The sequence below is a fragment of the Diceros bicornis genome, chromosome 8 (assembly GCF_020826845.1).
Source record: "Diceros bicornis minor isolate mBicDic1 chromosome 8, mDicBic1.mat.cur, whole genome shotgun sequence".
In the NCBI taxonomy this organism is placed as follows: Eukaryota; Metazoa; Chordata; class Mammalia; order Perissodactyla; family Rhinocerotidae; genus Diceros; species Diceros bicornis.
This window is the reverse complement of record NC_080747.1, coordinates 39,215,243-39,228,990: the sequence shown is the minus strand read 5'-3', so window position 1 is coordinate 39,228,990 and position 13,748 is coordinate 39,215,243. Positions and strand designations below refer to the sequence as shown.

General features: G+C 37.0%; 1 protein-coding gene across 1 annotated transcript in view; it reads left to right on the top strand.

Moving 5' to 3' along the window:
* The window catches only part of CORIN (corin, serine peptidase), a 217,346-nt gene that overhangs the window by 80,383 nt on the left and 123,215 nt on the right, over positions 1 to 13,748 (top strand). Inside the window, 1 exon segment of the mRNA XM_058547003.1 lies at positions 7,063 to 7,244. Within this exon segment, the coding sequence (XP_058402986.1) occupies positions 7,063 to 7,244 (182 nt within the window).

Sequence of the window (13,748 nt, the reverse complement as noted above, 5' to 3'; positions counted from 1 at the left end):
AATTAAATTGCTGTGCACTGTGATCACTTTACAAGGTGTGGGGGAAACAGAAGGAGGAGAAACTCTTTCCATCTGGCATTATTAGAGAAGACTACTCCCAGGGAGGAGGTAACAGCTGAATTGGGTTTTGGAGGATGAATAGAAGTTTGCCATGTGGACAAAGAAAGCATTTCAGATAGAGTAACAGTCTAGACCTATCATGTATTAGGGGAACTACAACTAGTTTAATTTTATTAGGACAAAAAATGAGGGGAGAACAAATGGATTTGAGGGAGTTTTAGGAAGTAAAATTGGCAGTACTTAGTGATTAATTGCATATGAATAGTGAGGTTGAGGGTGAGGCAAAGGTTTCTGGCCTTGGGGACTTGGGGATGGTATTATAACCAAGAAAATCATGCATATCAAAGGAGGAGTGGTGGTGGTGGTGGAGGTGGGAGATAATGAGTTAATATTGACATAATGTCTTCAATCTGGTTCAAGAAGTGCATGGCAATCGTTTTTCTTTCAGTAGAGATAAAAACAGTTTTCCTTCAGTAGGAGATGAGATGATTTATACTTTCACCCAGTGGTATGTTGATAAACTGGCTCCCTGAGAAACAAAACAAAACTATCATTTGTTGCATTTGCTCATTTCTGTGGTATAAACACTCCTACCAGATTTCAAACTAATAATAGCTTAACAATCTACTTGCACACCACTGCGTTTCATCCCTTGACAAGTATTTGTTGAGCTCCCTCTAGGTGCAAGGCATGTAGCAGTGTGCTGGCTATTTCTCCTTTACTTCTCCATATCCACTTTCTGTCCCCCTCCATCCTACTCTTCCTCACAGGTGGGTTTCAACAAAGGCTACTTTCTAGCTTCCTGTGGGGCTCAGCCAATGGGAGCCACCAACAGGACATCAGAGTGTGGGAGGAAAGTCAGGTTGGGTAGTGATCTCCTAGTTTGCTCTCTGCATCCCACTATGAGAGGCTATGGCTCCTATCAGGCAGCCTTCTCCATATGGCTCTCTCCAAGTTCCAATAACTGCTCCTTCTCTTTGTCCCTTAAGTCTGGGATGCTAACAGCTGCCTGTCCCAGCATACTGCACTACCCTTTGTTGGTTTTTCTAAACCTGCCAGCACCTTTGTAAGTGGCCCTTTCATTAAATGCTCTGTAGTGACCCTCTTTTAGCAGATCATTTCTTTCCTGCTGGAACCATGGCTACCACAAATGAAAAATAAGACAGACATAGTCCTGGTTTTTAAAGAGTTTCAGGCCAATGTAACCATAAAAAAAAAAAACAAAAAACCCTGACTTCTCTCATTATTTCTCTTCTGATGTGAGACAATGATACATATAAACATTCACTTGCACAGTGTTCCTTCCCCATGTCTAGTGGAGCTGGGAACCACGGAAACCTCTTTCCTACCTCTCTCATGCCCCATCTAAGCCATACCTCTTACGAGGTCTCTTGAGTCCACCAGAATGTGCTGACATAGGGAGCTGATGTTATTGGCCCATCATAGAGAAAACAACCCATCTGTTGTTTTTTGTATTTTCCAGCAGTGGGGATGAATTCATACTCGTGTGTCATTTGTGGATTTATGCTCCTGTATTATCTGTGGCTCATCTTTGTGAAAAGGGGCCAGCCAGGAGAGACATTTTGGAGCGTTGGGCTGGAGTCATAGTGTCTGGTATGAGATCTCCTTTTTAGGTTTCAATTTCCTCACAATGTAAAAGGAGGAAATAGGAGCAAATTATCTTGCAAGGCCCTTTCAGTGTTAACATTCTCTTCCTGACCAAGGTCTGCAGCTCTAGGAGCTACCTGTGATTACGACTTTGTGACCATTCTTCACTGAACAGCTCAGCCTAACAAAGTCAAATTTAGGAATATGTTTTTAAAATAATGATTGTGTGAGTCTCATCAGCGAATAGTACATCTAACTCAGTAGCATGCCTCTTATCAAGCAACATATCAAAGAAAAGTGTTTTAGTTACCTATTGCTGCATAACAAATTACCATAAATTTAGCAGCTTAAAACGACACGCATCTATCATCCCACAGTTTCTGTGGATCTGGAATCTGGGCATGATTTACCTGGGTTCTCTACTTCAGGATCTGTTATATGAGTACACTCAAGGTGTTGGCCAGGGCTGGAGTCTTATCTGAAGGGTTTGACTGGGAGAGGATCCACTTCCAAGCTCATGTGATTGTTGGAAGAATTTCAGTTCCTCAAGGGCTATTGGACTCAAGGCCTCAGTTCCTAGCTAGCTGTGGGCCAGAGGCCACCCTCAAGTCCTTGCTATGTGGGCCTCTCCTCTATGGCAACTTGCTTTGTCAAAGCCAGTAAAGGAGAGAGTCTGCTAGTAAGACAGAAGTCACAACCTTATGACCCCTAATGATGGCAGTGACATCCTATTACTTTCTATCTGTTGGAAGCAAGTCACTAGGCCAGCCCACATTCAAGGAGAGGGGCTTACACAGGGCATGAATATCAGGAGGTGGGGATCATTGGGGACCATCTTAGCATCTGCCTGCCATAAACACTTTTTCTTTTTCTTATGGAAGAAGAATTTAAACTCTGAGCTCTCCTGATATAATCAAAGGTTAGTTTATTTGCCAAAAATAAAAAGTGACAACTAAATGTAATGTGGGATTCTGAATGGAGATCTTGGTAATATTTGAGTAGAATCCTTACTTTAAAGATATTATGCCAATATTAATTTCCTGACTCTCATAATTATGCTGTAGTTATGTAAGCTACTTGCCTTGGGGGATCCTGGATGAAGGATATATGGAAACTTTCTGTACTGTTTTTATAACTTTTCTGTAAGTCTAAAAGTAGTTCAAAGTAAAAAATTAGAAAAAAGTGATTTGTAAAATTTAAAATTCCATTAGCTAGATAAGCCTCCTTGTGGCTGGAGCTTATTCAATAATTTTAACTTTATGTATTTATCAGATAAATGCAGATAAAATCTGTAAGTTTGGGGGGAGGATAGGGAGATGTTGACCAAAGTGTACATTAAACAAAAAATCTATAATTTTTTTGTAAATGAAAAAATTTTTGTTAAAAATTGTATAGGTAAAATCTGTAATTTTTTTTGTAGATAAATCATTTTAGGACATCCTTCCTGGTGAAAACACCATAAAAATCTCACTGTCACTATATAGTAGAATTATTTATATATTTGTTGGTATGTATTTGTCTCAAGAAATAATTACAGAGGTGATGTAAGAGTTTTCTGCTTAAACTTTAGTTGAAATGGGTCAGGGAGTTTTGCACAACACCAAATGCACTTCACACCAATTTAAAATAACCATCCTCTCTAAAATAGTATTCTGATAGCCAAATCTGACTCCTCCCCTGTGCTGAGCACTGTTTTCAGATGTCAGCTGGCTTGTTGCTTGGATATATTACATTCCAAAAGAGTGTGGTCTGTCTCACCGTGCTGTTCCATGTGATGAAAAGCAAAATACTTCAACCCCTCACAGGCAGTTGAATTTCATGCGAAGCAAGAACAAATGGCTCGTCATTTTACTCGCTGCTTGGAAGGGCTGCTAGTTACTAATACTCTGTCACTATTTCACGTGTCCTTGTCCAGTAATGTAAAGCTTATGGGTCTCGGTTGGTTACACCTCTTAAGAGAGCTATTTGGAAACACTCTAGACATTTTTCTTAGGCCCTATTTTTAGAATGGAGGACCTAATGGTATTTTAATGTCTCTAGATATTCCCAGAACAAATCTCGAGAAAAAATGTCTGTTACCTTTTGAAATGTTGCAAGGCTGGTGGGATTATCACTGCTCCTCTGAGAAGCATTGTGTTAAAGAATGAATTTTCATTTACAGAATATTAGTGGTACAAGGGCCATGAAAAATCAGCTTTTCCAGACCCCTCACTTTTCAAATGGGGAAACTGAGTCTTGGTGTGAGTGAACTGTTGGCCCAAGATCAGACAGTGAGGAGTGGGCACGTGAAAGTTCTAGGGTGATAAACTTAACACTTTCCTGCAGAAAATGACCACGGTAAGAGTCAATGGCAATGTCAGCTTCTGAGTTAAAGATTGCCTTTAGGACTTGAAAACAGTCTGCTGGGCACTTAAGTGAACTTTCGTTGCTCTTACCAGAGAAGATTCTGAGAGAAGATGTGGGGTAATCCAAAAATATGTGGGTTCAGAAGTGAGGACAGGTCCAAGAACCACTTGGGCGAGTCGGGCCCCAAGTGTTAGTCAGTTTTGCAGTGATCCTCCCCACCCCACAATGTTGGATGAATTTTTTTCCCTGTAAATGGCACCTGGAATCCCATCCATTAGAGATTTCTTTGCTCCAGCAAGCAATCTTCTTTTAACAAGGCAAAAAATCTCTGGGAGGGTTAAGTGTCTAAGTATTATTATGTATTACTCTGTTTTATTTTCATTTCTTTTCTTCTTTGAAAGCCTAATTGTGATCAGCTCACTTGGAGAATGTAGTTTTGATTGTAGGAAGGGAAGAAAATACTTACGAGCAAGTAATGCTCTGGTGGAGGTGGCCATCTATGTAGGTGGGGTGCCGGAGTAGGGGTGTCAAGATGATATCAGGACAGGGAGACCCAGGTTGGGAACTAGAAGGCAAAGGAAGAATGCCGAAGCCAAGCCTAGCTTAATAAGCTTGTAAATATCTGATATATTGACTGTGGGCCATCTCACACCTGGGAAAGAAAGAAATGCATTTACCCTTCCCTAGCGTTCTTTAGCTCCTTTGGCAAATTCTGATTCGTTGCAGGTTAACTAGGCGTTTCTAGAATGAAAGAAGAACCTAACCACTGTGTATATGGTTGGTTGACTGGGAAAGTGCTTATTAAGTTTGGAGCTAACCTTCAATTGTGCTTTTGAAGCATACATTCCTGAAGTAAGGACTCGCATGTAATAGAGTAGTTAATAGAATCAGTCCTTGGATCAACCTGCCTGGGTTCAAATCCTGGCTCTGACACTCACTACCTCAGTGACCTTGGACAAGTCTCTTACTTTGCCTTCTTCAGTTTCCTTATTTATGTATTAAGGGTGATAGTAATAGTACCTATCACTTAGGGCTGTGATGAGAAATAAATGTTAATGCGCATGAAGCACTTAGAACAGAGCCTAACAAAGTGTAAGCAAGTGCGTAGGAATTCTATGTTTTCCACATTCTTCAACTGTGTTCCCCAGTTATATTTGAGAAAATATAGTCTCTAACTTCTCTGGAATAAGATTTAGAAAAGGAAATCTTTTGTTTTTTTTTGGTGAGGAAGATCAGCCCTGAGCTAACATCCATGCCAATCTTCCTCTTTTTGCTGAGGAAGACTGGCCCCGGGCTAACATCTGTGCCCATCTTCCTCCACTTTATATGGGACACCGCCACAGCATGGCCTGACCAGCAGTGCATCGGTGCACACCCCAGGATCCGAACCCGGGCCTCCAGCAGCACAGCGTGAGCACTTAGCCGCTACGCCACAGGGCCGGGCCCAGGAAATCTTTTTAAAATGTTATTTAAGGGATACTTTCTTAGTCCTGTAAATATCTAATATATTTCCTGAATGGCAGTTAGGTGTCTTCTTTACACCGAGATACTTGCGGGGACCAATTCATATTTTATATCCTAAAGCTAATTTTTCCAATGCAAAACCTCTCTTTCCACATCTTCACTAACAAACTTAGTCACATATTAAGATAGGTAGGTGATTATGTGAATATCAGGATTCTAAAAGATATTCAGTTTTAAGGCAGTTTCTGAGAGGAAAGTCAAAAGCATTTGTATCTGGATGTGGTTGTTGAGTACTCCTTTTCCATATTTTTATATATAACAATCTCTCTCTCCCAAGATTCTTTTACAGACTCTATCGGTTCTATTTTAACTCAGTGGCTGGTGCATCCCATTGTGTTTCTGTTATCTGTAAAAGTATGATGGGGAATTCTAAATGTGTTTATTTGATCAAGGAGTTTCTAAATTCCACTTATTAGGTCCTTATAAGAGAAAAGACAATATGGCAGAGCATGGACTCAGAGTTAAAACATCTGGATTGCCACTTCTGCTGTTAGAAAGCTGTGTGACCTCGAGTCCATCCTAGAATCTCCTTGGCCTGTCTCAAATGAAGGATTTGAATGAGATGTTGTTTCAGGTTTCTTACACATCCAAACATCGTATGCTTCTGTGATATCATAGTGACCCTATATTTGTGAAGCATGTGCTTTGCTTTGACTGACATGTATATTTTCTTTCCCAGTTTCATTAAAAACCATTTGAAATGCCTTTGCCAGATCACCAGCCAGGGTGACAGATACAGTCTATAGCTGCAAAATAGAAAAAGCGCCTGGGTCTGCAAGGGAACAAGTTCATGGTCTTGGCATTGTAGCATCTTGGTCCCCAGACACAGAGCTGTGGATCCAGGAGTATTTGATTACAAGTCAGATGAATAAAGACAAGCTCTAGGGGCGTCATTACTTTACTATGAATGGACAGTTGTTTTACTTTTCTATTTTGCAGAAGATGAAATAGAAATTTGAAAAGATAATTCTTTATAAACTGTAGATAAATAAATTGTTTACAACTGTAGATAAATGAGTTGCCACTTATCTGTATGTTTCTTTTCCAATGGCAGTGGAGGCTAAGGAACAGCTTTCTCTCTGTCTGCGTCTTAGAGATGCTTTGACTTTCTCAAAGGGAAGATAAAGAAATGACGTTAACCTATTTTGTGACCTACTTCTGCCTTTCTAATGTGGGGGCCTTCATTTCCATGTTAATTTACTTCTTTTGATATGAAGTAGAGCTACTTTTTGGTTGACAGGTTTACTTTGGCACAGGAAATCTAAAAAAATCATTTGGGATAAATGCTTCTACAAGAAATACTTAGATGATATGGTATGGAACTAGCTTATTCCCTCTAGAATCATGATAATAGGGTGCCTGAAATCCTTGTTATAGGACTGAATGTAGAAATTTAAGTAGTTGACTATAGTAAATATCAATTAAGATAACATTGCAGCACTGGCCAACTTTTCTTTGATTTCATTGTTATTTTAAGAAGTAGTCTGTAAAAACGTTAATTTTCACCTTTCTCTTTCCTTCTAGTCATGGACTCCTGCCCTGTAGGTCCTTCTGTGAGGCTGCAAAAGAGGGCTGTGAATTGGTCCTAGGGATGGTGAATGCCTCTTGGCCCGATTTCCTCAAATGCTCCCAGTTTAGAAACCAAACTGAAAACAGCAACGTCAGCAGGATTTGCTTCTCCCCACAGCAGGAAAAAGGAAAGCAATGTAGGTGTCTGTGTTTCATTTCATGTTTTGAAGTGTTTACTGAAGTATACCATTCATACAAGGATGTATATGAATAATGAATACAGTTCAAGAAATTTTAACAGTGATCAGACCCATGTAACTAGCACCCCAATGAAGAAATAGAATATTAATAGCATCCCAGAGATGCTCTCAAGCCCCCTCCTGGTCATATGGTAATCCAGACATAATTTCATGCTCCCAAAAGAACCTCTCTCCTGACTTCTATCACCTTAGAGAGTTTTGCCTACTTCTGAACTTCGTATCAATGGAATTGTATGGAACGCACTCTTTTTGTATCTAGCTTCATTTGCTCAACATTATGTTTGAGAGATTCGTTATGTTTTCATCTTGTCGTGATTCATTCATTCTCTTTGTTGTATAGTATTCTAATATATGATTATTCCACGATATATTTTTTATTCTATTGTTGACGGATATTTGGGTTGTTTCCAGCTATTATGAATAGTGATGCTATGACTATCTTGTACATGTCTTTGACTGAACATGGTTATGTATTTATTCAGCAAAAAATTTTTTTAAAGTGGTTGTACCAGTTTATACTACTGTGTGAAAGTTATAGTTGCTCCAAACCCTCCCCAACACTTGGTATTGTCAGTCTTTTTCATGTTAGCAATTCTAGTGATAGTATTATGGTATCTCTTTGTGTTTTCAAGTTGCATTTTTCTGATGAATTTGAATTTTCAAATTTTTTTTGTTATCTGAATATCCCTTTTTGTGAAGTATCTGTCCAAGTAGTTTGCCCTTTTTTTGATTGGGTAGTCTGTCTTGTTGTTCTCAATTTGTAGTTCTTTATGCATTCTGGATATAAGTCATTTGTTTGATATATGTATCGTGAAGATCTCCCACTCTGTGGCTTGCCTTTCTGCCCTTTTATTAGTGTCTGTTTGGAACAGAAGGTCTTAATTTAATGGGTCCATATTATCAGTTTCCTTTGTGATTCATTTTTGATGTTTTGTTTAAGACATCTTTGCCTACCCCAAAACATAGAAGTTTTTCTACTGTGTTTTCCTCTTGGGGCTTTATTGTTTTAGCATTCACATTTACATCTACCATAATTCTGAAATTATTTTTCATGTATGATGAGAGCTAGGGAGTAAGTTTTTTGTGTGTATATATTCAGCTGACCCACTGCCCTTTATTTATTTAGAGAAGTACCCTTCCCCTCTGCACTGTAATGTCACCTTTGTCATCAATCAAGTGATTACATGTATGCTTATTTCTAGACTGTCTCTTTGGTATAAAATTAAGCTAATACCACACTGTCTGGATTACTATAATTTTATAATAATTCTTTTTATTGAATACTGTAAGTCCTCCAGCTTTCTTAAAGATTGTTTGGCTATTTTTGGCCTAATTTTACATTTTAAGTAAATTTTCAAATCACATTGCAATTTCCACAAATGCTGTTTTTGTTTTTGCTTTTTTTGATTGAGATTGCCTTAAATCCATAGATCAAATTGGGGAGAATTGCTTTACAATGTTGAGTCTTCCAACCCATGAAAATTATATACTATGGTAATCTTTAATTAGGTATTTTAAATGAGTTATTCTTTAATTTCTCTCAATAATGTTTTGTAGTTTTAACCAAAACTTGAGATCTTGCACATCAACCCTTAGATTTATTCATGGGTATCTGGTATTTTTTATATTATTGCAAATGGTAACTTTAAGATTTCTTTTCTGTTTGTTTATATATAAACAAATCACATTGATTTTTATGGTTTTCTGTATATTCATTTGGATTTTCTAAGTAGGTATCATTTCGTCTACAAATAACGACAGTTTATTTTCTCCTTTTAACTTATTATGCCTTCTCTTTCTTCTTTGCCTTAGAGAAAGTTTCCAACATTTCACCTTTAAATATGATGTTTGCTGAAGGGCTTCCATGGATACCCTGTTTCAGATTAAGAAAGTCCTTTCTATTTCTGGTTTGATGAGAGGTTTTTTTTTTTTTTTAATCATCAATGAATTTTGAGTTTTTTCAAAGGTGTTTTCTACATCTATTGAGATGATATGATTTTCTCCATATTATGCTAAAATACTAGCTTTAGTGAGATATAATTCACATTCCATAAAATTCACCCTTTTAAAATGTGTAATTAACTGGTTTTTAGTATACTTACAGAGTTGCACAACTATCACCACCATCTAATTCCAGAACATTTTCATCACCCTAAAAAGAAACCTCATATACATTAGTAGTCATTTGCCATTTCTGCCTCTTCCAGTCCATGGCAACCACTGATCTGCTTTCTGTTTCTGTGGATTTGACTATTTTGGACATTTCAAACATTGGGACCTTTTGTGACTTGCTTCTTTCATTTAGCGTAATGTTTTAAGGTTCATCCATGTTGTAGCATGTATCAGTACTTCATTCATTTTTATTGTCAATTAATATTCCATTGTATGAATATACTATTTTTTAAACTCCATACATTAGTTGAGGAACATTTGCATTGTTTCCACTTGTTTATTACGAATAATGCTGCTATGAGCATTCATGGACAAGTTTTTGTGTGAACATAAGTTTTCAATTCTCTTAGGTGTACTTTTTGGAGCAGAATTGCTGTGACTAGTAAAAACTCGACATTTAATATTTTGAGGAAATGCCAGTCCACCAGCAATGCAGGAGGGTACCAATTTCTCCGCATCCTCACCAACACTTGTTATCCTTTTTGATTATATCATCCTAGTGGGTATGAAGTGTTATCTCATTGCGGTTTTGTTTTGCATTTTGCTAATGACTAATTACGTTGATAATTCAATATGTCATGAGCTTGTTAGACATTTGTGTGTCTTCTTTTTATAAATTTCTATTCAAATACCTTGTCCATTTTAAAATTAGGTTATTTGTCTTTTAATTGTTAATTGTAAGAGTTCTTCATCTATTCTGGCTATAAGTTCCTTATCGGTTATATGATTTGCAAATATTTTCTTATATCCTGTGGGGTGTCTTTTCACTTTCTTGTTGTGTCCTTTAAAGCACAAAAGGTTTTAACTTTGAGGAAGTCCAATTTATTTATCTTTTCTTTTGTCGCTTCTGCCTTTAGTGACATGTCTAAAATATCATTGCCTAATCCAAAGTCACTAATGTTTACTCCTATATTTTCTTCTAAGAGTGTTATGGTTTTAGCTCTTGTATTTAGGTCATTGATCCATTTTGAATTAATTTTCTTATGTGGTATGTGGTAGGGATCTAACTTCATGCAGTTATTCCAGCACCAACTGTTGAAGAGACGATTCTTTTCCCATTGAATGGACTTAGTACCCTTGTCAAAAATCAGTTGGCCAGAGATGTATGGGTTTATTTCTGAACTCTCAATTCTTTTCCATTGATCTATATGTTTATTCTTATGTGTATACTCACAGTCTTGCTTATTATTATAGCTTTGCAATAAAATGATTACTAGCGGCAAAGAAGGACATTTTATAATGATAAAAGGGTCAATCCATCAGGAAGATATAACCCCAGGAATACATTAAGCAAAAACTAATAGAATTGAAAAGAGAAATAGACAATTCAGCAATGATACTCCACTTTCAATAGTGGAGAGAACAACTACTAGAAGATCAATGAGGAAAGAGAAGACTTGAAAAACAGTATAAACCAACTTGACTTGACAGACATCTGTAGAAAACTCCACCCAACAACAACAGAATATGTGTAAACATATATGCACTTAAAAATTTCCAGTTTTAGACTTTCAACCTATTTGTGTCTCTGAATATAAATTGAGTCTCTTATAGACAACGTCTAGTTGAATCATGTTTTTGTCCACTAGGCAAATCTCTGCCTTTTGATTGTAGTGCCTAATTCATTTACATTTAATGTAATTACTGATAAGTTAGAATCTATATCTTCTATTTGCTGTTTGTTTTCTATACGTCTTCATTCCTTTATCCTCCATTACTTCCTTTCTATTAGATATTTTTCTAGTATACCATAGTAAGTTTTTGTTGTTTCTTTGATTATTATTTTTGACTTATTGGTTGCTCTGGGACTTACAATTAACACCTTAAGTTATAACAATCTAGTTTAGATTAACATCAATTTAATTTCAACAGTACACAAACTTTGCTTCTGTATAGCTTTATTTCCTATTCCCTTCTTTGTGCCATTATTGTCATACAAATTCTATCTTTATACATAAAGTCATCAACACAGTTTTATAATTACTGATTTATGCAGTTGTCTTTTAAATCAGGCAGAATAAGAAAAGATTTACAAACAAAAATACATTCATACTGTCTTTTTTTTTTTTTACCATATTTACTGTATTTACCTAGTTAATTACCTCTACTGGTGCTTTTTATTTCTTCATGTGGATTTGAGTTACAGTCTACTGTCCTTTTGTTTCATTCTGAAGGACTCCCTTTAGTATTTCTCATAGGGTGGTTCTGCTAATGGCAAATTCTCTCAACTTTGGTTTATCCGGAAATGTCTTAATTTATCCTTTATTTTGGAAGGATAGTTTTTCTGAATATAGAATTCTTGGTTGACAGTCTTGTTTTCATTGCTTTAAACATGTAATCCTGCTTCCTTCTGGACTCATGCTTTCTGATGAGAAATCAACTCTTCATCTTATTGAGGATCCATTTTACCTGATGAGTTGCTTGTCTCAGTGTTTTTGAGATTCTCTGTCTTTGGCTTTTGATAGTTTGATTATGATGTGTCTACCTGTGGATCCTTTTGAGTTTATTCCATTTGAGTTTATTGTGCTTCTTGGATATTAGATTAATGTGTTCCATCAAATTTCAGAAGTTTTCAGCCAATATGTCTTCAGATATTCTTTCTGACCCATTCTTTCTCTCCTCTTTTTGTGGAATTCCCATTATGTTTATGTTAGTACATCTGATGGTTTCCTCCAAGTCTTCAAGGACTAGTTAATTTTTCTTCATTTTTTTTTCTTTCTGTTCCTTAGACTGGATAATTTCAATTTATTTATCTTTAAGTTTGCTGATTCTTTCTTCTGCCTACTTAAATCTGCTGTTGAGCCTCTCTAGGGAAATTTTCATTTCACTTATTGGATTTTTCATCTGCAGAATCTTTATTTAGTTCTTTTAAAATAGCAATTTATATCTCTTTATTAATACTCTCTATTTGTTGAGACATTGTTCTTATACTTCTCTTTAGTTCTTTAGAGATGGGTTTCTTTAATTCTTTGAGCATATTTAAAATAGCTGATTTAAATTCTTCGTCTAGTAAATCCAATGTCTGAGCCTCCTCAAGGACAGTTTCTGTTAACTGCTTTTTTCATTATAAATGGGTCATCCTTTCCTGTCTCTTTGCATGCTTATAATTTTTTGTTGAAAGTTGGACTTTTTAAATAATATAATTTACAGCTCTGCAAATCAAATTCTCTTCCTCCCCAGGACGTGTTGTTGTTGCTGTTGTTCCTATTTTTTTTTTTTTTTTTAGTGATTTCCCTAAGCTAATTATGTGAAGTTTGTATTCTTTGTCATGTCTGGCCACTGAAGTTTTGCTGAGATAGCAGCTTTGTGGTCAGCTAATGATTGTCCAGAGATTTCCTTAAATGCCTTGAACCAATAAGTCTCTCACCCTTTTCCAAGGGGTTGTGTGTGTCTGTTGTGGGAAGACTTCAGTACTCTGGCAGTTTACAACTCTGCCTTAGCCTTCAATTCCTGCTTGTGCAGAGCCTCAATGTCAGCCAGAGGTGAGAGATTAAGGCTCTCTCAGCTCTTTCTCAGGTATGTGCACCACCCTGCACATTTACGAGGCCTTCTAGATTCCTGAAATATATTAGAGCTTTTCAAATCCCCCTACCGTGTCTCATTCCCCAACCTTCTCTTTTAATTTTTTTTTTTGGCTTCTTGCTCGCCCCAAATGTTATCCCCACCTCAGACAGTTGCAGGACACTTAAATAAGTGTCACTAATTTTTTTTTTTTTTTTGACGAACTCCCATGGGAAAAAGCTCTTTATACTTAGTGAGCTCTGATTCAGGTAAAATAAAGACACTTACTCTGAGTGGGGGTTTTCAGGGAGCTGACAGACAGGTCAAATAATGACAATTCTCTGATGATGGGGCCTTTTGGAGAGGTCCAAACATGTTCTGCCTCTTCTAGTGGCTACTTAACTGCTGTTTTTTTTGAGCTACTGTAAATGAGAGGTTGTTCATTTTCAGACTATGCCAGAGCTGGTGAAAGGCTATGGGAATAGGGCAAGTTAAGATGCCATAAAGTTTAATATTCTTACCAGGCTTCAGCCATTTTTCTTGAATAAATTCTTCTTGTATTACTGTAAGCCTTTGGTTAATTTCTAGAGTTCTGAAAAAGTTGATTTTGCCAACTTTTTTTTTTTTTGGTGAGGAAGATTGGCCCTGAGCTAACATCTGTGCCTATCTTCCTCTATTTTGTATGTGGGATGCCACCACAGCATGGCCTGATGAGCGGTGCATCAGTCCGCGCCCAGGATTCGAAACTGCGAACCCCGGGCCACCAAA